Below are 27,306 nucleotides of genomic sequence, written 5' to 3'. Positions count from 1 at the left end.
TAAAAAGCAAACATTCTGGGTAAAAAAAATCTCAATAACTTTTAATAAAGAAATTAGTTTGTTAGTTATTATGTTCACGATACGATTCCTTACTATGAAAGTCGACACAAGCACTGGGCGGGTCCGTACTACAGCCCCCCCCCCCCCGTCTCTCTCAGGTCCGCTGCGAGCCTTTAAAAAGACGTCTCCCTGGAATTTTACATCTGAACTTCATTTTGCTTCTACTACCAAGTCAATCATGTCTGGTCGCGGTAAGGGAGGAAAGGGACTCGGAAAAGGAGGCGCCAAGCGTCACCGTAAGGTTCTCCGTGATAACATCCAGGGCATCACCAAGCCCGCCATCCGCCGTCTGGCTCGCCGCGGCGGAGTGAAGCGTATCTCCGGCCTGATCTACGAGGAGACCCGCGGGGTCCTCAAGGTGTTCCTGGAGAACGTGATCCGTGACGCCGTCACCTACACCGAGCACGCCAAGAGGAAGACCGTCACCGCCATGGATGTGGTCTACGCCCTGAAGAGGCAGGGACGCACCTTGTACGGCTTCGGCGGTTAAACCATCTGCTCCCACACACAACCCCAACGGCTCTTTTAAGAGCCACCTAAATACTTTATCAAAGACGTACTCCTACAAAAATGATTCATACGGGCAATTTCAAAATAAGCTTAAAATGTATACAAGTTTTATATTTTCAAGTGTGATTTCTAATAGTCTATCCAGTGTGAAGTATCATTATTAATGCCCCATTGCCGCCGATACTAATGACTGATGCCTTCTAAAAATGCGAAACCGCACATCAATTTAATTTTTAGCTGTGTTGCGTATGATTAGTTTTAGACAAAGTAGGCCTATACCTATTTAAAATGAAGTCCTTTTAAAAATATATTTATTCAACACTTCAATATTTTATATATTTATTGCCCTATTCATTTATTAGAGGCGTATATTTGTATTCCATAGCCTTATTTATTTGATTAATTATTATTGATCAAATGGCATTCCATGATAAATCAGCGTTAAAGCAAGTTTGCCTATTTGATTAATGTTGCCATGATTCATGCATTCTGGGTTCCAACTGCATGGTTGTGTTCTATTGAAACTCAAGTACACCGCCCACTCTGATACAGCCCACTCTTATGTAGAGTGGGCTTAATAAATAGTTTTACGCAACTAGGGATCATTTCGATGGATCATTTAATAAATAGGCCCTATATCAAAATGTATTTAATGTACTTGCCAATTCCGAATCTGTTTGGGTTCAATCTAGCCGACATTATATGTTCGGACAATGAAGTTGAGTATTCAGTATCCATTTGATCCAGGGTGTAAAAGATGATGTGTAATTGAAGACAATAAACGGCAAGGATCGACTTACGCTCCATACAAACGCAAGATTACTCTGCAAAATGTCAAAATGTATTTAAAGTAATCGAATAAATGTCATGTATTTAAAATCCATACAGATGTATGTTTCTGATTGTTGTAGCAGCTATGTGCAAGCCTTTACTGACGAGTGTGTTTAACAGCAAACAAATGCGTTAATTGTTTCATAACAACAGACACTCAGGACACGTTGATCACTGTCAACTGTTGGTCTGAAGTCTTGTTCATTTGAAAAAGCACTTTTCGAACTATAAAAGTCTTTAACTATTATTAAAAACAAATCTCAACGAAACCTAGGTGACCATAACCAGGTCACGTCTCATTCTAAGCGTTATTGTAAATAATTGTCGACATCATTGGTACATAAAATCAGGTACGGTTGAAATTTAACATTTCTTCTTGTAGTTTATAAACTAGACGTGTCAAATACTGCCATCACAAGGGAATTTTACGCTGGTAAAGTTAAGGAGGAAACACAAACGAGACGATCATTCCCACTCGGAGTAATTTTTCAATGGTTGAGTCTGTACGGTTCTCATCGGGTGTATAAGGACAGCCCCCTGGCCGCCTTCAGTCATATCTGCTACAGAACGTCCCGAGAACATGTCTGAAGTCGCTCCTGCACCCGCTGTTGCCGCCGCTCCGGCGAAAGCCGCCAAGAAGAAGCCCGCTGCCCGGCCGAAGAAGGTCGGACCCACTGTGGGCGACCTGATCGTCAAGGCCGTGGCTGCGTCCAAAGAGCGAAGCGGAGTTTCTCTGCCTGCGCTCAAGAAGGCTCTGGCCGGCGAGGGCTACGACGTGGAGAAGAACAACTCCCGCGTCAAGGCCGCCGTCAAAAGCTTGGTGGCCAAGGGAACCCTGATCCAGGCCAAGGGCACCGGAGCCTCCGGATCCTTCAAGATCAGCAAGGAGGCAAAGAAGCCCGCCGCCGCCAAGAAGCCCGCTGCCCCTAAAGCCAAGAAGCCCGCAGCCAAGAAAACCGCCGCGGCCAAGAAGGTCGTCACCCCGAAGAAAGTTAAGAAGACCCCGACCAAGAAACCCGTAGCCGCTAAGAAAGCTACCCCGAAGAAGGCAAAGAAGCCCGCCGCCAAGAAGGTTGCGGCCAAGGTTACCAAGAAAACCGTCAAAAGCCCCAAAAAAGCTCCCAAGGCCGCCCCCAAGAAGTCCCCGGCAAAGAAGGTAGCGAAGCCCAAAGCAGCCAAGAAGGCCGCCCCCAAGAAGAAGTAAACTCTTCCTATGTTGAGTTGAACCCCATTTCCCCCCCCCAAAGGCTCTTTTAAGAGCCAACCACACAACTTTAAGAGCCCATATTCTATCTCTCTATACTGCACATCGGTATTGAAGTTACAAGTCTACTAGTTTTACTGACTTATTTACTAATGGTTAAGAAATAGAGTAGTAATAGTTTGTAAAACTGAAAGGTATGATTAATACGAATATGTATGCAACAGGCCTCAGAAATCAAACGTTAAAGTGTCCCCGCATTATATTTCACAAATGTTGAAATTCCCTTCAGTTTTGGGTCCTATTGTCGTAAAATCTCGTTGAAATTGACTGATTCAAAAAATACAATTATTAATGAGGTAAAATATATTCAAACATTTCCATGATCCGCACATCTTTTAGTGTATAAATTAGAGACTGGATGCTAATCTTATGGTTTCACCCCTCCTCCATCCCCGATTATAAAACGCGGGAAATGAATTCAAACTCAACAAAGGAAGGATATGGGCGGGCACCAATGTGTGGGCGGGACTCACAGTCTCTAATGACGTTTTTATAAGGACCAATCAGAGTGTTGTGTTTCGCCGGGGCTGACTATATAAATCCGTTCAGCCCGGCGGTATTTACTAAATTGAAGACATTCAATCGAAATGGCCAGAACCAAGCAGACCGCTCGTAAGTCCACCGGTGGCAAAGCCCCCAGGAAGCAGCTCGCCACCAAGGCTGCCCGCAAAAGCGCCCCGGCTACCGGCGGCGTGAAGAAGCCCCATCGCTACAGGCCCGGGACCGTGGCCCTGAGAGAGATCCGTCGGTATCAAAAGTCCACAGAGCTGCTGATCCGCAAGCTGCCCTTCCAGCGCCTGGTGAGGGAGATCGCTCAGGACTTCAAGACCGACCTGCGCTTCCAGAGCTCCGCCGTCATGGCTCTCCAGGAGGCCAGCGAGGCCTACCTTGTCGGCCTGTTCGAGGACACCAACCTGTGCGCCATCCACGCCAAGAGGGTCACCATCATGCCCAAAGACATCCAACTGGCCCGCCGCATCCGCGGAGAACGCGCCTAAACTGACTTACTTCCTAGTCCCCCCCAACGGCTCTTTTCAGAGCCACCTACTTATCTTAAAGAACAACCTTGTCTAGATAACCATAATGCATCTCTACTATACTATCAGCAGATCTATGTATAACTGGATGAACTGGAGACTGATAAATAAACCAATACTTATATCTCAAGTTAAAATAATCGTATCATACGAAGCACATAGTATAACATTGTTAACGTAACAATTTCCGTAGACTGGAGCCAAAATGTCATTACCTTTTTATAAATGACATTAAATATTTGGTTGGATGTGGACATGTTGAGGGGTTAGGTAAGAGGTGATTTGTGTCGGTATTAAAGTTAGGGATGTTTACTTACGCACTAGGTAAGATTGATTGGTTTAGATACTTGGACAGAGATGTTGGTTAAAGTACTTGGTGATGTGAGATACTTTACTTTATGTGCAAGGATAGATATGGATAGATATATGCTTAGGTTTTAGGTTTGATATGGATAAGTATAGGGTAAGGGTTTGTTCAGGTACTTTATATGGTTTAGGTATAAGGATAGCTACCTGTTATGTTGCATCACGTATTCATGATTATTCTAATTGCTCATGAGATTCCTTCGCATCCTGGAAAAAAAAATATTCGGGTCGCGCAAAATTAGGGTCCAAGAAATGCAGCCTGTTCTAGTACCGGAACAACATGCTATTTATTTTTCGTTCATTAGGGGAAAATACTGCCACCTATTGGCCGTGAATGTAAGATATGTTATTGGTCTGTTTTGTACTGTGTGGGCTGGCCAATGAGCAAAGAGCTGGGGTCTACATATACCAGTGTGCAGCGAGCTATTGTCATACTTTGAAGCATTTACGCAGCGAAGTTAATCATGTCTGGAAGAGGCAAGACCGGAGGAAAGGCCAGGGCGAAGGCCAAGACCCGCTCATCCCGTGCCGGACTCCAGTTCCCCGTCGGCCGAGTGCACCGACTTCTCCGCAAGGGGAACTACGCTCACCGCGTCGGTGCCGGGGCTCCCGTCTACCTGGCGGCGGTGCTCGAGTATCTGACCGCTGAGATCCTCGAGTTGGCTGGTAACGCTGCTCGTGACAACAAGAAGACCCGCATCATCCCCCGCCACCTGCAGCTGGCCGTCCGCAACGACGAGGAGCTCAACAAACTCCTCGGCGGAGTGACCATCGCCCAGGGCGGTGTGCTGCCCAACATCCAGGCCGTCCTTCTGCCCAAGAAGACCGAGAAGCCCGCCAAGAAGTAAATCTAAAAAAATCGTCCTTAAACCCCAAAGGCTCTTTTAAGAGCCACCCATATCTAACCCAAGAGCTGCATCTTCTAAACCTGTCAACGCCACTGCCGTAGAAGTTAAACATCTGGCTAAAGGTTCTCCGACTACTTTCTGCATAACGGAAAAGTGGCGCTAATTGTGGTTGACTTTTGGAATGCAATGGACGCAATAAGAGGTTCTCTTCTCTGTAACCACAGTATAATTTGTATGTGTACAAACACTGAATACAATAGTTTAGGTCTAAGGCTATATTTGTATTACCTCTGTAAAACCCAAATATAGAAAAACCAAAAAAATATATATATATTTTACCTTTCAGATGTTGTGGGAGGCCTTTGATGCAGAAATTAAAGTTAAAAAAAAAATGTTTTATGTACGTTTTTAGAGAAATGTAATATTGCAACATTGGGCATAGTTGGGAGCAGAATTTCTGTATTCGTACTCACGTTGTCTGAACAATTCAGAACTAAGGGTTCATTTGCAGGGTTGATTGCTTAGTTAGCCCCATAACGGTATATAACATTAATAATAATCAGTCATATTTTTATGAAGTCATTTATTAAAAATATAAAACAAGATAAAACTCTTAAACGCTTTTCCCCCCCTCTTTTTTTCTTTTCATGACATTGGTCATGAAGACTTTCATTGGTGGTGAAAGTCCCAGAAACAGTCCCTGTCGTCTGAAAAGCAAAGGCGAACATCACACTTTCTGCATTGTGTGTTGGTGTATCCTTTATTGCAGTGTCTGCAGCGTCCTCTCCCTGTCTTCCTTGGGAAATGGGCAACTAGATCCTTGCGTACATCCAATGGGAGGTGTGCACATCTCTTGGATGGCCTCTTCTGAGCATTCAGAGGGCGTCCTGATGTCACTGTCTGTGTTGCTGGGCTTCCTTTGCCTGAAGATGGCTGTCCTCTCTTTGGAGTTTGAAGTGTTGCGTTTACCAGGATGAGAGAGGATGCTAGCTGTGCCTGAAACTGTCTCCTTTTCATTGTCTCTTTGCTAGACATCTTGAGCGCTTTACAGTCCCGCTTGTAGAGCAGCCAGGCATTGACCACAGCGAGGATGATGGTGTGCCAGAAGATGTGCATGTACCAGCGACGGGATTTGATGGGGAACTTATATTTGGCTGTAAATGAGTCCAACAAATCCACACCTCCCATGTACTTGTACATAGGAATCACCATCTCATCCACAGAGTTGTGCTCTTCTGGTACCACCTGCAGGCATTTCTCTCTGAATGAATCAAGCCACGGTCTGAGTTTCCATAGTTTGTCTTTCTTTTCCATCTCAGATACTGTCATGTTGTTTACAAAATGTAATGACGTCAACAGGGATTGGAATCTGTTGCGTGGCATCACATCAGCAACAGGGGAGTACCGCGTCTCTGTCTCCCAATACATACGGGTGCCAGCCATTTGTACCAGGCCCATCTTCAGGTACATGCCAAGCATTTTTTCAATTTCCTTTGCAGTGGTGTTTACAGATGTTCCATGCGCCTGAAAGCTGTACTCATTCGTGTTTTGTGCCAGAGCCTCAACCATGTCTTCGGACACAAACTTCTGGAAGTATTCCAATGGTGTGTGGAGGGAAATGTCATCTGCTGTGACATCCAGACCAGAAAAATCAGTGTTGGGACTGATGAAATCTTTTTTCAGCCAGCGATACCTGTCTCGGGGCATGGTGTGTTTGTTTGTTTTTGGCTCGATGTCCACGTAATTATCAGCTGGACAGTCCATGGGTGGTTGGTTTTCTTTGTCCACTTCTTTACAGACATCTTCATCGGAGTCTTCATCACTCTCATCAGTGTCACTGATTTCCATCTCAACCTCACTCTCTCCATTTTGGACCATGTCAATAACATCCCGCATACTGTATCGCGGCCCTCTCCTTGCTGGTGGCATTCTGAAAATAAAATATCAATTAATTAACATGTATATATATGTTTTATATATTGTAGTACATAACCTGAAGGAATAGATAGGGTGGTGGATCAAGTGCTCAGGGTAGAAATGTTTTCCAGGCAGACAATACTGTCTGCCTGGTAAGTCGCTTTGGACAAAAGTGTCTGCTAAATTCCCTAAATGTAAATGTAAATGAGTTAATGGCTCTAATTATCATACTAAAAGGAAAACATGCATACCCCCACTTCCACACCACACATTCAGGAACATTCCTTTCCCCAGAACTGAATTGTCTGTTGATATCCTCTTTGTGGAAAAAGTCATGGAATTTTAGGTCAGGCTGATCAAATTAACTACCATTTTTAGAGATAAAACTTTCAAATCAGTCCAATTTGACCAGAACACAACACAAGGGTAGAATGTATACTATCCATGTATAAAGAAAATACTAAGAAATTTGATGCATCTATTCCACAATAACTACATATGTACATGCTGTAGACATTGTAATAACAACCAAAAATATATATAAAATACATTTTACTTACTTGAATCTGATGAATCCAGCCCAATGAAACAAATAGATGTTGTTCGAAGGAAACCTTGAGAGGTTGTATGAGTTCATGGCCAGAAGGCGTGACTTATAAACAAATGTACGATCCAATAGTATTGTGAGACTGAACAATAGGACCCAATGACTATGTAAATGTGGTAAAAAAAAAAAAAAGATAAAATATAACAGATTGTTTTTTAGGATGGTTAAAGGTAACGTTGTAATTTTACAACAAGGGAACTCTTGAGCTGGTTGGAATAGCATAGTGCACAAATACGCGGATAGGGTGAAAGTCAGAATGTTTCAACTTATTTTGATCAGGAACGATAATTCGAAATGATGGTTAACCGTTAAATGAATAAGGTGTTTGCAAATGTTTTGCCTGCTTGGCCTGTTGGGTAAGAGGAGTTGAAACCGAAGTATGAAAGCGCTAGAAGCAGAAGGAATGAGTATTCACTACTACTATTCTTTAAAATTAAAGCGCATCATTATGTTTATGATGTGATTGTGAACCTGTTTTTCGAACTTGAGTTAAATAGTTTTAGTTTCGACATAGATAATCAGTCTAAGACTGTATCCATTCAAATATAACCTGTTGAATGGTGGCGACTATTCATTCAGGACAGTGGCGTTTCAAAAATATCCGCGCGCTGTTGTAAATCAACTCCCAACGGAATTCGGTGCCGCGTAATCCAGCCAATCATACACATGCGCCAGCACATGCTGATTTGCATGCGCCTCCTATAAAATCGGTTGCAAAACTAGTCTGCCCACATTCGCATCCAATCGCATCATGCCTGAGGTAGCAAAACCCGCGCCCAAGAAGGGCTCCAAGAAAGCCGTCTCCAAGACGGCAGTGAAGGGCGGCAAGAAGCGCCGCAAGACCAGGAAGGAGAGCTACGCCATCTACGTGTACAAGGTGCTGAAGCAGGTCCACCCCGACACCGGCATCTCCTCCAAGGCGATGGGCATCATGAACTCGTTCGTCAACGACATCTTCGAGCGTATCGCCGGTGAGGCCTCTCGCCTTGCCCACTACAACAAGCGCTCCACCATCACCTCTCGGGAGATCCAGACCGCCGTCCGCCTGCTGCTCCCCGGAGAGCTGGCCAAGCACGCCGTGTCTGAGGGCACCAAGGCGGTGACCAAGTACACCAGCTCCAAGTAGACTTCACCTCCAACCAACAAACGGTCCTTTTAAGGACCACCCAAATACCACTAAAAGCTTCTCCTTTCTTAAACTCTAATCTATAAGCTATATAGTCTACGTTATATTACTCAAGGCGTCCTCACAACAGACGGGAGGAACCAGTGTGCAGAACGCATATAACACCGCTAAGTGACTGGTCTGTATTCTGCCGTTAACCCCCGAGGCCGGGATAGAACTCTATTTACGTACCAGGTTTCCCGTTGATAAAATAAGACCACATGTCTTTGAAGGGATTTATTACAGGTCTGATTTGTAAGCGTGTAGATTTCATTCCACCCAAGTTCTTATGGACTTGCTGGGCCACGCGGCAGGCTGGCAGATGTCACTTTTAGGATATTTTAATGTTTTCCCATTAGTGAGAACCTCTTTGTTATCGGCGTAGGGGAGATATCAATATAGATATCAGATGACCTTTATTAATATTCTCTGTATTAATGTTCTGAGTTGATATTGTCCAACGGTTATAGAACGTTGGTGTATTCTAGTTCCTCTTGTCCACATTAAGGGATTCGATGCCGCCTAATCCAGCCAATCACACAAGCGGAACAGCACATGCTGATTTGCATGCGCCTCCTATAAATTCGGCTGTAAAACTAGTTTGCTCACATTCGCATCCAATCGCATCATGCCTGAGGTAGCAAAACCCGCGCCCAAGAAGGGCTCCAAGAAAGCCGTCTCCAAGACGGCAGTGAAGGGCGGCAAGAAGCGCCGCAAGACCAGGAAGGAGAGCTACGCCATCTACGTGTACAAGGTGCTGAAGCAGGTCCACCCCGACACCGGCATTTCCTCCAAGGCGATGGGCATCATGAACTCGTTCGTCAACGACATCTTCGAGCGTATCGCCGGTGAGGCCTCTCGCCTGGCCCACTACAACAAACGCTCCACCATCACCTCCCGGGAGATCCAGACCGCCGTCCGCCTGCTTCTCCCCGGAGAGCTGGCCAAGCACGCAGTGTCTGAGGGCACCAAGGCTGTGACCAAGTACACCAGCTCCAAGTAGACTTCACCTTCAACCATCAAACGGTCCTTTTAAGGACCACCCAAATGCTTTCTTAAGAGCTTCTCCTCGCTACAGTAAGAGGACAATGCCTCAGTCAGTGTAGTAGTTGCGTTCGAATTGAGGCTAAACGTATCTGTAACGTCTTAATTTAGTTCCTAATTAGCATGAGGTAGGGCGCCCCCACCTGTCGGGTCATCAGTACCACATGCACATGTGATCTGGCTTTTCGGGTGACTAGCTTCTGTATTTTTGTGTGACTTACAGGACTGCATTTCTTCTGCCTCGTATTTCTCTCCAATTACGCGGAACTGGCTCTGAAAGAAACCATGCTGCTCGCCATTGCAACTGGGTCACTTCACGGTGCAATCCGAATGGCCGCGAATACGTTATTTTACGGCCACGGTAGCATAGTTACAGTCTAATACCACGTTATTAGTATTATCTGTTAAGCTAAATGCATCCCCTCACCGTATGTGAGTTGTATTAATTTATTCATACATCCGGTTTGTTTTGGGGTACATAATTCATTTGAAAAGCCAATTTCAGTTTTATATTGTTACTATGGTATCTAGAGTTTGGTTTGATGATTCGTCGATCTATTGGTAATGCCTCGGGGCTCGCGCTCCTCTTTCAAGATAGTCGAGTGAAGGAAAGAGTTGCGTGTTTTTCATCCTTCTCCAGTTAGTTTCCCTTTAAGGGTACAACATACACTTTTTGTATATACACCCCATTGATAGTTGAAGCACGTTTGATACAAGGTTCGACAGCATTGTAAAAGGAGCTTCTTCAAGTATTTGGGTGGCTCTTAAAAGAGCCGTTGGGGTTGTGTGTGGGAGCAGATGGTTTAACCGCCGAAGCCGTACAGGGTGCGCCCCTGCCTCTTCAGGGCGTAGACCACATCCATGGCGGTGACGGTCTTCCTCTTGGCGTGCTCGGTGTAGGTGACGGCGTCACGGATCACGTTCTCCAGGAACACCTTGAGGACCCCGCGGGTCTCCTCGTAGATCAGGCCGGAGATGCGCTTCACTCCGCCGCGACGCGCCAGACGGCGGATGGCGGGCTTGGTGATGCCCTGGATGTTATCACGGAGAACCTTACGGTGACGCTTGGCGCCTCCTTTCCCGAGTCCCTTTCCTCCTTTGCCGCGACCAGACATGATTATAGTTTGTCAGAAAACTGTGACTTGTCAGCGCTAGGCTTGTTCATTATAAAGGCTTTTTGCGGACCTGAGGGAGACGAAAGGCGGGAGCTCCTCTACAGACCACGCCCATTACCTCTGTTCAACTGTGGCTGGAAAGTTGACACAGTTGAAAGTTGACACATTCATTCATTATTTGTCTGTTGCACTATTGTTTGTTGTAGGTCCTGGCACTTGATGAACACACTTAATGCAGGTTGTATTCATTCATTGTACTTAATTGTGTAGCATGTACTTAATTGTGTTGTGCATGCATGTTGTGTAGCATGTACTTAGTTGTGTAGCATCTGCAGTAGCTAGCTATCTCTGCTGTGTACGGGGAATGGGGTCAGCCTGGCGGTTGTCAGTACTTGCACTTGGTTCTATGAACGTCTTTACTGCACCGACAGCGATATAGTTTCACTTCTTATGACAAATGTACTCATTGTAAGTCGCTTTGGATAAAAGCGTCTGCTAAATGTAATGTAAAATGTAATACATGTCTATACAATTCAAGGGGACTTTATTTCTACATTTTCTTATTGTGTACTTATCTTGTCCTATGCACTTATATATACCTACATAATATATGTACATAGATTATATGGATACATATATTATATATACACGATGCATCTTACACTTCTGGTTAAATAAACTTCGGTTGACTAAACACTCGTCTTCCCCAAAAACAGATCGAACGATTAATCAGAGATGTGATGTTAGTGATCCAAAGAAATACAGGCTACGTTTATCATATTCAGTTATCGAATGAGTGCGCTTAAAAATGCGGGGCCCACCATATTATTATAACATCCGACCGGTAGAAATTATTATTTGCTTAAATAAGTTCAAGACAACTACATCTACACATGCTGTGCACAGAAAACAAATCTGTACTTATTGCTATTTAACTATGGTTTCGCAACGAGGAATGCTCTTTTGAGTATGTAGGTGGCTCTTAAAAGAGCCGTTGGGGGGAACTAGGAAGTTGGTCAGTTTAGGCGCGTTCTCCGCGGATACGGCGGGCCAGCTGGATGTCTTTGGGCATGATGGTGACCCTCTTGGCGTGGATGGCGCACAGGTTGGTGTCCTCGAACAGGCCGACCAGGTAGGCCTCGCTGGACTCCTGCAGAGCCATGACGGCGGAGCTCTGGAAGCGCAGGTCGGTCTTGAAGTCCTGAGCGATCTCCCTCACCAGGCGCTGGAAGGGCAGCTTGCGGATCAGCAGCTCGGTGGACTTCTGATACCGACGGATCTCTCTCAGGGCCACGGTCCCGGGCCTGTAACGATGGGGCTTCTTCACGCCGCCGGTGGCCGGGGCGCTCTTGCGGGCAGCCTTGGTGGCGAGCTGCTTCCTGGGGGCTTTGCCACCGGTGGACTTACGAGCGGTCTGCTTTGTTCTGGCCATGTCGTTTGGGTGTCTTCAAATCGAAGGTAAGGAATCAACGCGCCGAGTAGATCTTATATAGCCAGTCCCGGAGAACCGCCCACGATGATTGGTCTCTCTGCGAGAGAGAGGGGGGGGGGGGGGGGGGGGGAAACACGCCCCTTTTGGAATCATTCGTTTACAACAGCGTTAGAGTTCAGCTTGTTTCTAATGTTTTTGTGCTGTTTTTTTCCGCCGTAGTAGTAATTCTTGAAGTGGAAATCAAGGCAGCTTGACAGGTTGGATCAGAGGATCGAATAGATGGTTTATTCCAGTATGTAATACAGCACAGGTACAGACTTAAACTGAATAATCTATAGTGTAGCTGGATGAGGAGCAGTCTCCATACGTCGATCGCCCTGAACCAACGGTGGGACGAGTATTATATAGTATACGAAAGAAAACGTGAATAACAAAAGAACAGAAGCAGTCCCTCCCTTGTTCATCCTTGCAGAGACAAACAAAGCAGGATTGTTGGAAAGAACTGTAATATATGTAATAATCAATACAGAGACTCTTAATAAAGGTCAGCTGATATCTATATTGATATCTCCCCTACGCCGATAACAAAGACACTCACTAACGGGGGAAAACAGTAAGAGATCCTAAAAGTGACATCTGCCAGCCTGCCGCGTGGCCCAGCAAGTCCATAAGAACTTGGGTGGAATGAAATCTACACGCTTACAACTCAGACCTGTAATAAATCCCTTCAAAGACATGTAGTCTTATTTCATCAACGGGGAACCCACCTGGTACGTAAATAGAGTTCGATCCCGGCCTCGGGGGTTAACGGTAGAATACAGACCAGTCACTCTTAGCAGTGTTTTATGCTTTCTGCACACTGGTCCCTCCCGTCTGTTGTGACGACGCCTTGAGTAATATAACGGAGACTATATAGCTTATAGATTGGAGTTTAAGAAAGGAGAAGCTTTTAGTGGTATTTGGGTGGTCCTTAAAAGGACCGTTTGTTTGGTTGAAGGTGAAGTCTACTTGGAGCTGGTGTACTTGGTCACCGCCTTGGTGCCCTCAGACACGGCGTGCTTGGCCAGCTCTCCGGGGAGCAGCAGGCGGACGGCGGTCTGGATCTCCCGGGAGGTGATGGTGGAGCGCTTGTTGTAGTGGGCCAGGCGAGAGGCCTCACCGGCGATGCGCTCGAAGATGTCGTTGACGAACGAGTTCATGATGCCCATCGCCTTGGAGGAGATGCCGGTGTCGGGGTGGACCTGCTTCAGCACCTTGTACACGTAGATGGCGTAGCTCTCCTTCCTGGTCTTGCGGCGCTTCTTGCCGCCCTTCACTGCCGTCTTGGAGACGGCTTTCTTGGAGCCCTTCTTGGGCGCGGGTTTTGCTACCTCAGGCATGATGCGATTGGATGCGAATGTGGGCAGACTAGTTTTGCAACCGAATTTATAGGAGGCGCATGCAAATCAGCATGTGCTGTTCCGCTTGTGTGATTGGCTGGATTACGCGGCACCGAATTCCTTTGTTGTGGAGCTAGATCATTATAGTTACTAGATCAGTGTATGACTGGAACTGTTCAATAAATGTAAAAAATGTTTTTTAGTTTCTTAGTTAGATCCACGGTGTCTTCTGAGCGGTTAATTATTAACATCACATACATAAAACATTACTATAGGAAACCATTCAAATCGTAAATATATTTTCACTCATGAATGACTCAGTAACATTGTTATACCATCCTTTCAAATTGCAACCTCTGTTAAAGCAGTTATAGTTTAATGATTCGAGGCAGCTTGTTCTGACCGTTCATAACTACGTCCCAGAGGAATACATTTACCGCGCGGGTATTTTGAATTCTGCTGTATTTGGTTGCTAGGCATTTGTCATTTCTACTAATTCTTTATGCCAACAATCATTTGCACTAGGTGTACGGGCATCTCAGCATGTCGACGAGACCGTGGTGTCACGTCGTAAAAGTAACTGAACTCCATCTGCAGTAAGGTTAGTAAGTCCTTGATAATTATGTGGTTCTGTTCGTAAACTTCTGCTGCTCAAAAACGTGCTTCCCTTTGTCCAGACTCGGCTCGACCTTTGCTCATTTTCCCCCAGATTTAGCCAATAAACACCCGTGCAAAATCCACTGCAATTCTCATGCAACTTTTTCCACACATGTAAATTTAGAACCATATGTTGGATCTAAATATACATTTTTATATCAAAATCTTATATCTCAATCTATATTCTAACTGCTTAATCTGAAGCTAAATCTTATTTACATCTAAATCTTTATATATAAATCTACATTTTATATCTAAATCTTTCACCTAATTGTTAAATCCATTCAACAGATTTGCTAATTGTCATACATACTAATTACATACTAATGAGTTCTGACTCCTAACATCCATATTTTAGGGGCGGTATCACACGCACGGACAGAAGGCCGATATAGATAAATACGGTAGATAGACTAATGCAGACAATAACGATTTAGTAAGAATGTAGACTTCAGCTACACGTTTCAAAAGGTAATGATTATTTATATATTTGCTTCTGGTACAGCAGCTCCTGCTTCGTCAGCCGCTGCAGCTCCCCCTCCTGGAGAGGGTCAGCGCCGCGCCCACAGAGGAGTCAGGAGGAGTCAGGGGGAGATAAGGGGTGAGTTGGTAAGAGGTAGTTGAGGGGTGAGTTAGGAGGGGGGGGAGGACCGCCACAGATCAGGACGTCTTTAATAAGGCGAACGTCAGCGGTCGGCTGACACCGCAGCAACACGCGCTGAACGGACCAGAGGCTGCAGCTCCCATCACAGTTTGGTAACCGGGTTACAGCGGTTACCGCGGTAACCGTGTGTGTGTGTGTGCAGGGGCGTACTTAGTCATTTGGGGGCCCAAGGCAAACCCAGTCATTGGGGCCCTCCACATTCTCGTTCTGCACTGTATATATATATATATATATATATATACACATATATATATCGTATAACTCTGCTTCATTTTCTCAACCCGCGCCAACTAGTTTGTTTTGGTACTGTCTTCCTGAATCAAGCCTGCACATGCGCAGTAACATGGAATAGTCCATTGCATGAGAAGGTGTGACACAGCCACATGACGTTATAAGTGTTTGAAAGAAATGGTACAAATTGTATGTAAAAAAAAACAGTGCCCAGTTAACATAAAGTTTTAAATCCTTGCAAGGTTAAATAATGTTTTGGGTTACATGTTAATTGGTTTTGTGTGTGTGTTTGCCGATGTGGAAAAGCCATAATAATGCCAGCGACATGTGATTTTTGCTGGGAGGACATGACAAAAAGGTTACTGGGACTTTAAGCTAGGTGACCTTAGGGGGCAAGGGGAGGAGTTACAGACAGGTACCAGGAAGCAGTTGAACAAAGGGAAAATGTTTGGGATGGCCGAAGGAGAAGGGTGGTGAGTTTAGGAAAGGAGGGATCCTGAAATCTTAAAACCCCACCAAACTCCTGAGAAGGCCACGCTATACAGACAACAACGATGGAGTATATTTGTTTGAGCCTGCCTTACCGGTGAGATCCTTCCATTTTTTCTACAATGCATTGTTAATGGACTACTTTTATGTGTTTTTTGGCGGAATACTTTTTGGTGGTTTTTTGGGCTTTGGACTGTCTGGGTTTTGGGTGCTGGACTTTGGGAGACTTGGGGAAGGGTGAAGGAAAAAAACAAACGTATGGTGTATAAAAGCTGTGGACAATTTGATGTTACTGATACAATTATCAAAATCAATACAAAAGCTTTTGAGAAAACAGTTTGTTTATGGGGTATTTTCTTTGGAATATACTGGATGGCTGATGGGAATGTGATTTGATTGATGTTTTTTTTGGAATAAGATGAGGTTACATATGTAACTGAAATGTATTATGTAGTTTTCCGAACAAAAAGTGATATAATATTCCCTAGTGATACATTTTTACTGTAATACTCTCACATAGCCACATCCAGTAGCACCGAGCATAGTTTAGAGGTAATTTCCCCTCACAATCGCCAGAGGGCAGCACTGAACACATTTGACAAATTAAGCAGTAATACTCGCATAACCTCAGAGGGCAGTACTGAGCACATTTGACAAATTAAGCAGTAATACTCACATAACCTCAGAGGGCAGTACTGAGCACATTTAACAAAGTTACAAACATTTACACTAGGGGCAGCAACGGACACACAGAGGAAGTGAGAAAACCATAGAAGAAGTCTACTCACCTGTTTATAAAACTCGGACTCGGCCAAGAATCTCTTGGGCGGCGTATCGATTAGATGTAAAGCTTAGAGACGCTCCACGCGTGTTATATACGATCCCTCTCCTTTTGTTTCATAGACGATAGACAATAGATCAATAACCTTAACCAAATAAAGTGAGTTAAAAGCGATCCTGTCTCGGCGGCCTTTCCTGGACTAAAATTCATAACAATTACAAAGGGAGGGGGGGGCAGTCAAAAGATCATGATAGATTAAGCATTTTTATGGATTTTTAAGCGCGCAAATTAAGACTAAAAAAATATTATTGCTTTAAATCGAAGAAAACTTTCTTAATCAGTATTGTATGAGACATTTGGGGGCCCCTGGAAATCTCGGGGCCACAGGCAATTGCGTGTGTGTGTGTGTGTGTGTGTGTGTGTGTGTGTGTGTGTGTGTGTGTGTGTGTGTGTGTGTGTGTGTGTGTGTGTGTGTGTGTGTGTGTGTGTGTGTGTGTGTGTGTGTGTGTGTGTGTGTGTCATTTCAATGGCATTGACATGCTAATCGCGATGAAATCAACTTTATTTAAACTCTGCAGAATGTTAAGCTGTATTAATACTGATTTGATACGTTGAGTATCAAACACACACTTACACACACACACACACACACACACACACACACACACACACACACACACACACACACACACACACACACACACACACACACACACACACACTTACACTTACACTTTTCACCGGTGGTTTGACCAGAAAAATAAATGCGTTCTTGTGTAAACTCACCTCCGTCGTGTGATGGACACAGACAATAAAAGCCCTGGTTCTGGTTTGGGTTGCGTTACGGCACCATTAAATGACCAGAAATGACACAACATAACATATAGGCCGTAGACAAAAGGTGAAAGTGAAAACAATGAATCTCTTGAATCATTGTGTTTTCAAACAGCGTGATGGCATTAAATCAAAATAAAGTAAATCGAACAAAATAAAATAGAAAGAATACACTAACCACACATAACTCCGGGGACTAACGAACCTTCTTACTCCCGACCAGAAATAACCAGTGAGTGTTCCGGGTCCTCTTGCTTCTGCTCTGACTGCTGACGACTTTCGGCTTCGCCCGCTTTGAACATCCCGCTCCCGCATTGGGCAGTCGTAAAGCAGCAGCACAAACACGGTTCATCTCCCTCTAATTACGTAATCGGTCGCCTAAAAAGAATCACAGAGGTCCTGACCTCGATCAATCTCCACACAAAATATATCAGGTTTTATTCGGGGAACGGAATATGTAATTTAAAGATCACTGTCTACATATATAAGTCTATGTTATGTGTTTGGTCGATAGTGATATAGTGATAATTATAGATCTATGGTGGTAGTTTACCACTATGGCTGCAGTAAGAACACTGTGTAATGAGAACCGTAAATCGGCTGATGAATGTGCCTTTTCGCCAAACGTCAATCGCGTGGTGTGTGTGTTTTACACCACATTCAGCGGTATGAGCCTTCTCATTCTGGGACCTTATCTCGATAAACAAGATGTGAAAGAATAACGTCAATAACACTTTTACAAGTCACTACATGTGTACGCACGCACGCACGCACGCACGCGCGCGCGCGCGCACACACAGTCCTTCATCATCTTCTTCTTCCTCACTTAACTGTGACACTGACTGGATTCAACCATTTCAAACTTCATCAGAACAGCTCAGCTATTCTATATTTTATCTCAAATGTATTACAACTTTATAACATTAGCTATTGTTTAACTCGTGTTCCTTATTTGTTTCCAAACAGTTGACCTTTTTTTAAATGGTGTGCATGTTTACATTGTTTACTTTTGAACTTTTGTTCGAATCCCTTCACTTGATTTAGGCCATCTAACATTTATTTACGTCTTCAACTTTTCGGCTTTACTGAAAACACGGAGCGGCAGTAGCTCAGGTGGTAGAGCGGGCTGGCTGGTGACCGGCAGGTTGCTGGTTCGCTTCCCGCCTGCTCCTAGCTGTGTGTCGAGGTCTCCCTGAGCAAGAAGACGGTAGTGACTGACTGGTGAACGTATGTAGTGACTCGCGCCGCCTAACAACTTGGTACGAGAGAAAAAGCTGTCTAGAGCAGGTTCCCTCGAGTGGGATATATGATCCACGGTATAACCCCTCCCTGTTTGTTCCATTAGGCTACGTCAGTATGCAGTGGGATTTGCATACTGAGCCAATTGGTTGGAGCCTTGACGAAGTGGTCCTCCTCCTCGCTGAACTGGTGGACTTCGTTTGTTTGGCTGGCTCCGGCAAAAAGAGCAAATAGAGGCTCCAAGAGGTGTCCGCTTCAACATGTGAGTACTACTTTTATTAAACAAGAATGCTTAAACTACACTACTACTATTACTCTACTATTGTACAAGTAGGCTACTGAGAGTGAGACACCGAAATGTAGTTTAGCATCCAACCAGGAGTACAAAGAAAAGCAGTAAAGTAAACAGCAGTAAAATGTACACAGGTAGAGGAATACTGATGGCTGCAGTATGAACAATATTGACAGGAGAACAGTGTGGAGGAATGCATTAAGATGGATTCAGTAGACGACTGAACATGAGAAGCAATATGTAGACATATACATATACACGCAGCAACTATGAGTGGATCATCCATGTCTAAAACGATCAGTGTAAAGATGTCCGGTTTGATTACAAATCTGACACTTTTTTTGTGTGTTTTTTTACTTTTTGAATGAAAGTTCAACGGAGCTTAGGGGCATTTAAAAAAAAATCTAAAAATAAAAATAGGTCAGCAATAGCGATAGGATTAGCTATAGTATGAGTAGGCCCTATATCATTCATTTTACAAACAGAAAAATGTATTCAACTTTTACACTACTCGCCCATTGGCTTACTCTACATACTGAAGATCATTTAGGAATGGTTTACCTCCATCTTTGGGTTCCTTTTTGGTTTCGTCTGTTTTTCTGCACCTTAACTAACCAGAGTCAACTATGTTTAGACTAGTCATATACAAAAATATAAAAAATTTAATGAAAGTGTATTAAAGTGCATGAAACGTGATTGTGATGCAGCAGCGCCCTCCGCAGGACTGCTCAGGTAGGAAGTGATTATGAAGAGATGATGAAGAGATGATTAAACCATTATCAGCGGACGCAAATCGCTCTAATGAAAGGTTTCCCTCAGCGGCTGAATGGCTCTCCTCTCCCGCCACGAGACCAGAGGTTCTGAGTCCACGACCCCGGAGCGACCGGACCCAGAGGAGGACCTGCTGGACCCGGAGGAGGACCTGCTGGACCAGGAGGAGGACCTGCTGGACCAGGAGGAGGACCTGCTGGACCCAGAGGAGGACCTGCTGGCCGCTGGACCGCGCCTACGACGGCGGAGGAGGAGGAGCAGCATGTATCTGCGGCCTTCAAGTACGCATCTGCCTCCTCAATGAATGAAGGATTTAACCCTGTCCGACAAACGTGACAAAGTGACTCATTCCAGTCTTCCCTCCACAGTGGAAGCTGAGTCGACCGGAGAGGATCCACGCGTGGACGTCTGCGTACACACACACACACTTCTCCGGTGGTTTCACTAGAAAAATAATTGCGTTCTTGTGTAAACTCACCTCCATGTAATGACGAACACAGAACAGACAGTAAAAGACATGTTTCTGATCCCCACACACAAACGCCCGATGCTTAATAATCATATTTCCAATCGATGAATCCTCTTAGTCAGGGTGTCCGCGCATCCTTAAAAAGTCTTCAAAAGTCTTAAATTCATGTTTCTAAATTTAAGGCCTTAAAATGTCTTGAATTCGTTAAAAATGTCATATGCTGGTCTTAAATACTGTAACTCAAGGTCTTAAATTTGTCGAGGCAGGACTATTTATTTATTTATTTTTCTCGCGGGACTTTTCGGGAAGGACACGTAGAGAGGCTTCTTTCTTGCTAGATATTTGGTCGGAAACATGCCGTTAAACTGCACTTTATGTTCAATAAACAGACAAAAAGTAAACTTGAATGAGTCTCATTGAGTGACACACATGCTATGCTTGGGTTGTAATACAGCGGGATCCCCCCCACCATCGCGTGCTTTAGGTCTTAAATTTCTGTTATGATATTTTAGTCCAGGAAAGGCCGCCGAGACAGGATCGCTTTTAACTCACTTTATTTGGTTAAGGTTTTGGTCTATTGTCTATCGTCTATGAAACAAAAGGAGAGGAATGGTATATAACATGCGCGGAGCGTCTCTAAGCTTTATATCTAGGATACGCCGCCGAGAGATTCTGCCCGCCTCTGTTCAGCTGTTGCTTTTTATAAACAGGTAAAAGTAAACTTCTTCTACGGCTCTAAAAACTTGCTCTGAATGAATGTGCCTTTTCGCCAAACGTGTGTTTTATACCACATTCAGCGGTATGAGCCTTCTCATTCTGGGACCTTATCTCGATAAACAAGATGTGAAAGAATGACGTCAACAACACACAACAAAACACACACACACACACACACACACACACACACACACACACACACACACACACACACACACACACACACACACACACACACACACACACACACACACACACACACACACACACACACACACACACACGCACACAGTCCTTCATCATCATTTTCTTCTTCCTCACTTAACTGTGACACTGACTGGATTCAACCATTTCAAACTTCATCAGAACAGCTCAGCTATTCTATATTTTATCTCAAATGTATTACAACTTTATAACATTAACTATTGTTTAACTCGTGTTCCTTATTTGTTTCCAAACAGTTTACCTTTTTTTAAATGGTGTGCATGTTTACATTGTTTACTTTTGAACTTTTGTTCGAATCCCTTCACTTGATTTAGGCCATTTAACATTTATTTACGTATTCAACTTTTCGGCTTTACTGAAAACATGGAGCGGCAGTAGCTCAGGTGGTAGAGCGGGCTGGCTGGTGACCGGCAGGTTGCTGGTTCGCTTCCCGCCTGCTCCTAGCTGTGTGTCGAGGTCTCCCTGAGCAAGAAGACGGTAGTGACTAGTGAACGTATGTAGTGACTCGCTCCGACTAACAAATTGGTACGAGAGAAAAAGCTGTCTAGAGCAGGTTGTGAAGAAGTTAACGCAGTGTCCTACACTTAGCGCGCGCTGCACCGGGGTCGGCAGACAACACTGCGCGGGTATCAACTAGTGGACACACAGCTAGGAGGAGCAGGGAACCAGCGGAGTGACCGATGACCGTCCTCCTATCGGAGGACCCGGACAGGGTCCTGTCATTAAAGTCAATAATAATTCCAAGGCAAAGTCAATAAAGGGTCCTGTCATCAAAGTCAATTGATGACAGTGTGCTTCTCTGTGTGCCCGTTCAGTGTGCTTCTCTGTGTGCCCGTTGCTGCCCCTATGTGTAAATGTTGTAACTTTGTTAAATGTGCTCAGTACTGCCCTCTGAGGTTGTGTCCTCCTATCGGAGGACCCGGACAGGGTCCTGTCATTAAAGTCAATAATAATTCCAAGGCAAAGTCAATAAAGGGTCCTGTCATCAAAGTCAATTGATGACTGTGTGCCCGTTCAGTGTGCTTCTCTGTGTGCCCGTTGCTGCCCCTATGTGTAAATGTTGTAACTTTGTTAAATGTGCTCAGTACTGCCCTCTGAGGTTGTGTCCTCCTATCGGAGGACCCGGACAGGGTCCTGTCAATAATAATTCCAAGGCAAAGTCAATAAAGGGTCCTGTCATCAAAGTCAATTGATGACAGTGTGCTTCTCTGTGTGCCCGTTCAGTGTGCTTCTCTGTGTGCCCGTTGCTGCCCCTATGTGTAAATGTTGTAACTTTGTTAAATGTGCTCAGTACTGCCCTCTGAGGTTGTGTCCTCCTATCGGAGGACCCGGACAGGGTCCTGTCATTAAAGTCAATAATAATTCCAAGGCAAAGTCAATAAAGGGTCCTGTCATCAAAGTCAATTGATGACTGTGTGCCCGTTCAGTGTGCTTCTCTGTGTGCCCGTTGCTGCCCCTATGTGTAAATGTTGTAACTTTGTTAAATGTGCTCAGTACTGCCCTCTGAGGTTGTGTCCTCCTATCGGAGGACCCGGACAGGGTCCTGTCAATAATAATTCCAAGGCAAAGTCAATAAAGGGTCCTGTCATCAAAGTCAATTGATGACAGTGTGCTTCTCTGTGTGCCCGTTCAGTGTGCTTCTCTGTGTGCCCGTTGCTGCCCCTATGTGTAAATGTTGTAACTTTGTTAAATGTGCTCAGTACTGCCCTCTGAGGTTGTGTGAGACATATTTTAGTTGTAATATATTGTAATATTCCCTTATCACAAGGGAATATTACAACTAAAATATGTCACATTTCATTCAAGGTGGTATTAAAAAAGGCCTTAAAAAGTCTTAAATTTGACTTGCTGAAACCTGCAGATACCCTGTTAGTGCCAGTGAAATAAGAAATAGCGCCAGTGTTACATTGTGTTTATATAGGTTAAATATTGACATCAGTGGTGGCTGGTGCTACAAATTGCTGGTGGGGCGCAGTGATAGACGGGGGGGGTCTGGGGCTCCCCCCCCAGAAAAAAAAAAGAATTTGGTGGAGTTGATTTCCTGTATTCTGGTGCATTTTGGGGATGGCCACTACCTATTACCTACCTACTATTTATTCAGATTCATAGCCTACATCCTGACTTGCAGGGCCTGGACAAGCTTACAAGCTTACCCATTGTTGTTATTCTGATATTGAGGCAAATCATGATCACTGTCCTATAGCGTCCATTTTTTGGGCGTCTCAATGTCTATTTCAAATGCAGTTAGAAATATGTGACAGTTGCTTTATTTTGTTTATATGCTACAGGCCGAAATACTAAATGAATATGTAACTTACTTGCTCCTTTTAAGTATAACATTGCTTGGGGAGTCCAATTCCTCCACTGAAATGGGTGGAAAGTGCTTTTACAACTTTTAACAACATTTCGTTGATATCCTGTAACAATGACAAAAATAAACTGAACTGAACTTCAGCCTCTGAGGGAAACCTTTCAGAAGATCAACGGAGCTTCGGGGCATTTAAAAAGTCTGAAAATAAAATAAAAATAGCCAGCAATAGCGATAGGATTAGCTAGTATTAGTACATCATTCATTTTACAAACCGAAAAAAGACTTTTAGACTACTCTCGCCCATTGGCTTACTCTACATACTGAAGATAATTTAGGAATGGTTTACCTCCATCTTTGGGTTATTTTTTGGTTATGTCTGTTTTTTCTGCACCTTAACTAACCAGAGTCAACTATGTTTAGACTAGTCATATACAAAAATATAAAAATTAAATGAAAGTGTATTAAAGTGCATGAAACGTGATTGTGATGCAGCAGCGCCCTCCGCAGGACTTCTGAGGTACTGTGGAACGAGGAGAGGTCAGAAGTGGAAATCTTCGTGTTTTTTTGCAGACAGGCTAGTAAAGGTGCAGTGAAACAGACGTAACCAGGGCTGTAGTGGTGGCTAAACGCACGTTTAGCAAACACCCTCTGCAATTTTGGAAATGGCGTGCACCTCTGAGTGGCGTTTACACACCTGTAAATTATTTTATATATTTTTTAATGTTTACGTGCCTTTACGTCTTCCTAAATACATTAATAAATTTGGTGTAATTTTTAAAGTGGCAACATTTCATGTGTTGTACCTACACAAGCACAAGCAATTTAGCAGCGGTCGGCTGACACCGCAGCAACACGCGCTGAACGGACCAGAGGCTGCGGCTCCCATCACAGTTTGGTAACCGGGTTACAGCGGTTACCGCGGTAACCGTGTGTGTGTGTGTGCAGGGGCGTACTTAGTCATTTGGGGGCCCAAGGCAAACCCAGTCATTGGGGCCCTCCACATTCTCGTTCTGCACTGTATATATATATATATATATACACATATATATATATCGTATAACTCCGCTTCATTTTCTCAACCCGCGCCAACTAGTTTGTTTTGGTACCGTCTTCCTGAATCAAGCCTGCACATGCGCAGTAACATGGAATAGTCCATTGCATGAGAAGGTGTGACACAGCCACATGACGTTATAAGTGTTTGAAAGAAATGGTACAAATTGTATGTAAAAAAAAACAGTGCCCAGTTAACATAAAGTTTTAAATCCTTGCAAGGTTAAATAATGTTTTGGGTTACATGTTAATTGGTTTTGTGTGTGTGTTTGCCGATGTGGAAAAGCCATAATAATGCCAGCGACATGTGATTTTTGCTGGGAGGACATGACAAAAAGGTTACTGGGACTTTAAGCTAGGTGACCTTAGGGGGCAAGGGGAGGAGTTACAGACAGGTACCAGGAAGCAGTTGAACAAAGGGAAAATGTTTGGGATGGCCGAAGGAGAAGGGTGGTGAGTTTAGGAAATGAGGGATCCTGAAATCTTAAAACCCCACCAAACTCCTGAGAAGGCCACGCTATACAGACAACAACGATGGAGTATATTTGTTTGAGCCTGCCTTACCGGTGAGATCCTTCCATTTTTTCTACAATGCATTGTTAGTGGACTACTTTTACGTGTTTTTTGGTGGAATACTTTTTGGTGGTTTTTTGGGTTTTGGACTTTTGGGGGTTTTGGGTGCTGGACTTTGGGAGACTTGGGGAAGAGTGAAGGAAAGAAAAAAACGTATGGTGTATAAAAGCTGTGGACAATTTGTTGTTACTGATACAATTATCAAAATCAATACAAAAGCTTTTGAGAAAACAGTTTGTTTATGGGGTATTTTCTTTGGAATATACTGGATGGCTGATGGGAATGTGATTTGATTGATTTTTTTTGGAATAAGATGGTTACATATGTAACTGAAATGTATTATGTAGTTTTCCGAACAAAAAGTGATAGTCTACCTGAAAGAGAAATCAGGGTGATTGTTACAAAGGGAGGGGGGGGCAGTCAAAAGATCATGATAGATTAAGCATTTTTATGGATTTTTAAGCGCGCAAATTAAGACAAAAAAAAAATTATTGCTTTAAATCGAAGAAAACTTTCTTAATCAGTATTGTATGAGACATTTGGGGGCCCCTGGAAATCTCGGGGCCCCAGGCAATTGCCTGTGTTTGCCTAATGGTAGGTCCGCGTGTGTGTGTGTGTGTGTGTGTGTGTGTGTGTGTGTGTGTGTGTGTGTGTGTGTGTGTGTGTGTGTGTGTGTGTGTGTGTGTGTGTGTGTGTGTGTGTCATTTCAATGGCATTGACATGCTAATCGCGATGAAATCAACTTTATTTAAACTCTGCAGAATGTTAAGCTGTATTAATACTGATTTGATACGTTGTTCTGAAGACAATAAAGGCATTACTTACGTGATGGTTGGAAACTGTAAAAGTCGTCTGAAGTTTTCGGCTGGCGGAGCGCAGGTGAATATGCGCTCCCCGCCGGGAGCCAATCACGGAGCAGCATCCCAGTCCAAGTGAGATTCAGTCCAATGAAACCATGGGAGCTGTTTGGCAAATTTAAGTGAGACGGCCCAATCAAAGGCCGCGTTTTTTTGTTTTTTTTTCGCCAGGGCGGGAGAGGGCGGCGGTGCACAAGTGAGCAAGTGAGACTCAGACGTTATGGTGCCTTCTATTTGTCCACCCGACTTGATCTGCGAGTCGGATTTCCGAGTTACGAACCGGAAGTTGCAAATAGCACGCCCCCGAGGTCGTAAAAACGACTCGTCAACTCGTCTGAACTCAGAGGACCCCGAGTTCAGTAACAAAGATGGCTACTCCGAGCATCACATGAGTAAACATTGTGGTTTTCTACTATTTTAAGCACTTGTGTTTTTGTTGTAACCAAATGAAGAAGTCGTACACATAGCGCTGTATACTGTTACCTACAGGCATGTCGTTACAGTCTTATTATGTGTTAAATACCGCCTATTTTGTAGCTTGTGCCGCTGAAATTGGCTAGAGACGCTCCATGTTGCTATGACAACAATGCAGATTCTTGAGCAGAAAGCAGAGCTCCGACTCGTCTTGTTAACGTGTGCCAAATAGAACGAAAAACCCGGAGGTCACTCGTTTTACGAGACGGATGTGACGTCACACCCGAGCTGCAAGTCGCGATTACGAGACAAATAGAAGGCACCATTACTGATGCGTACGCTGAGCGGGGCCGCTGTCCCGGACCCGCCCCTGATCCTGAGCCCCCTGCCGGTAGCTCTGCTCCAGGCGGATCTTGTCCGGGCCGGTCCCCTCCGTCACGGACCCCACCCCAGCCTGCCGCTCTGGTAGCCCGGCTGGGCAGGTGGCTGTGGCGGAGGCGGTGACGGGGGTCAGGGTCCGTGGAGGGCGATTTGAAAAAGGGGGTGTGTGGTGGTCTCGGTTTCGGCCACCTTGTCGAAGAAGGCGAAGACGTCTGCAACGTACGTTCTCCCCCCCCCCCCCCCCACGGGGAGAGGGAGACGACGGGCGGGAACTCGTAGCCCCACAGGATCTCGGCGGGCAGGTAGGAGGGAGGTGCGCACCTGGCAGGTGGCCGAGGTGGGCTCCATCGTGGCACTCAGGATGACCAGCAGCTCAAAGTGGGCCAGGTCAGGGTCGGTCCATCCACCGCCTTGAGGAGGGGGGAGGTGAGAAGAAGAAGGCCCTGGTGACAGAGGTCATCGTCACGGAGGAAAGACCGGTCCAACGCAAACAGTCCAATAAAAGAAGAAGAAACTCTAGATAGGATCATTTTTTGAATGGAAGATCATTTGCTTACTGCAGTGAGAAGATCACCCACGGCTCTCTGTTTAATCAAAGGTAATGCTGTCAAACTCCTGTAGCCTAACCCTGTCCGTCAAACTTGAGAATCTGATGACGGGGTGCATGTAAACGTCCTGTCACTCATTCCAGTCTTCCCTCCACAGTGCACACACACACACACACACACACACACACACACACACACACACACACACACACACACACACACACACAC

At 44.7% G+C, this 27,306-nt stretch overlaps 9 protein-coding genes and 1 pseudogene across 10 annotated transcripts; 6 read left to right on the top strand and 4 right to left on the bottom strand.

The window, feature by feature from the left end:
- Positions 1 to 238: 238 nt before the first annotated feature.
- Positions 239 to 550, top strand: LOC311370882 (histone H4; the record flags this gene model as incomplete). The annotated part of the gene is made up of 1 exon (XM_084489177.1): positions 239 to 550. One exon carries the CDS (start codon positions 239 to 241, stop codon positions 548 to 550), a length of 312 nt encoding a protein of 103 aa, XP_084345303.1.
- Positions 551 to 1,981: 1,431 nt separating this feature from the next.
- On the top strand, positions 1,982 to 2,605 carry LOC311370879 (histone H1-like; the record flags this gene model as incomplete). The annotated part of the gene is made up of 1 exon (XM_084489174.1): positions 1,982 to 2,605. The coding sequence occupies one exon, from the start codon at positions 1,982 to 1,984 to the stop codon at positions 2,603 to 2,605; it is 624 nt and encodes a 207-aa protein (XP_084345300.1).
- Positions 2,606 to 3,252: 647 nt separating this feature from the next.
- On the top strand, positions 3,253 to 3,663 carry LOC311370887 (histone H3.2; the record flags this gene model as incomplete). Its single annotated transcript, XM_084489181.1, has 1 exon — positions 3,253 to 3,663. The coding sequence occupies one exon, from the start codon at positions 3,253 to 3,255 to the stop codon at positions 3,661 to 3,663; it is 411 nt and encodes a 136-aa protein (XP_084345307.1).
- An 869-nt stretch (positions 3,664 to 4,532) lies between these two features.
- LOC311370874 (histone H2A) lies at positions 4,533 to 4,968 on the top strand (the record flags this gene model as incomplete). Its single annotated transcript, XM_084489170.1, has 1 exon — positions 4,533 to 4,968. One exon carries the CDS (start codon positions 4,533 to 4,535, stop codon positions 4,914 to 4,916), a length of 384 nt encoding a protein of 127 aa, XP_084345296.1. The 3' UTR covers positions 4,917 to 4,968.
- A 617-nt stretch (positions 4,969 to 5,585) lies between these two features.
- On the bottom strand, positions 5,586 to 6,845 carry LOC311370884 (uncharacterized protein; the record flags this gene model as incomplete). The annotated part of the gene is made up of 1 exon (XM_084489178.1): positions 5,586 to 6,845. The coding sequence occupies one exon, from the start codon at positions 6,843 to 6,845 to the stop codon at positions 5,586 to 5,588; it is 1,260 nt and encodes a 419-aa protein (XP_084345304.1).
- Positions 6,846 to 8,191: 1,346 nt separating this feature from the next.
- On the top strand, positions 8,192 to 8,566 carry LOC311370889 (histone H2B 1/2; the record flags this gene model as incomplete). Its single annotated transcript, XM_084489183.1, has 1 exon — positions 8,192 to 8,566. The coding sequence occupies one exon, from the start codon at positions 8,192 to 8,194 to the stop codon at positions 8,564 to 8,566; it is 375 nt and encodes a 124-aa protein (XP_084345309.1).
- A 667-nt stretch (positions 8,567 to 9,233) lies between these two features.
- LOC311370881 (histone H2B 1/2) lies at positions 9,234 to 9,608 on the top strand (the record flags this gene model as incomplete). Its single annotated transcript, XM_084489176.1, has 1 exon — positions 9,234 to 9,608. The coding sequence occupies one exon, from the start codon at positions 9,234 to 9,236 to the stop codon at positions 9,606 to 9,608; it is 375 nt and encodes a 124-aa protein (XP_084345302.1).
- An 844-nt stretch (positions 9,609 to 10,452) lies between these two features.
- On the bottom strand, positions 10,453 to 10,764 carry LOC311370888 (histone H4; the record flags this gene model as incomplete). The annotated part of the gene is made up of 1 exon (XM_084489182.1): positions 10,453 to 10,764. One exon carries the CDS (start codon positions 10,762 to 10,764, stop codon positions 10,453 to 10,455), a length of 312 nt encoding a protein of 103 aa, XP_084345308.1.
- Positions 10,765 to 11,785: 1,021 nt separating this feature from the next.
- LOC311370877 (histone H3.2 pseudogene) lies at positions 11,786 to 12,196 on the bottom strand (annotated as a pseudogene). Its single transcript has one exon. The product of its transcript is annotated as a histone H3.2 pseudogene (transcript).
- Positions 12,197 to 13,200: 1,004 nt separating this feature from the next.
- On the bottom strand, positions 13,201 to 13,575 carry LOC311370880 (histone H2B 1/2; the record flags this gene model as incomplete). The annotated part of the gene is made up of 1 exon (XM_084489175.1): positions 13,201 to 13,575. The coding sequence occupies one exon, from the start codon at positions 13,573 to 13,575 to the stop codon at positions 13,201 to 13,203; it is 375 nt and encodes a 124-aa protein (XP_084345301.1).
- Positions 13,576 to 27,306: the final 13,731 nt, after the last annotated feature.

This window comes from Micromesistius poutassou (assembly GCF_964030765.1).
Source record: "Micromesistius poutassou genome assembly, contig: SCAFFOLD_2649, whole genome shotgun sequence".
NCBI classification, from domain to species: Eukaryota; Metazoa; Chordata; class Actinopteri; order Gadiformes; family Gadidae; genus Micromesistius; species Micromesistius poutassou.
The sequence above is the reverse complement of the archived record's forward strand: the minus strand, read 5'-3'. Positions and strand labels throughout refer to the sequence as shown.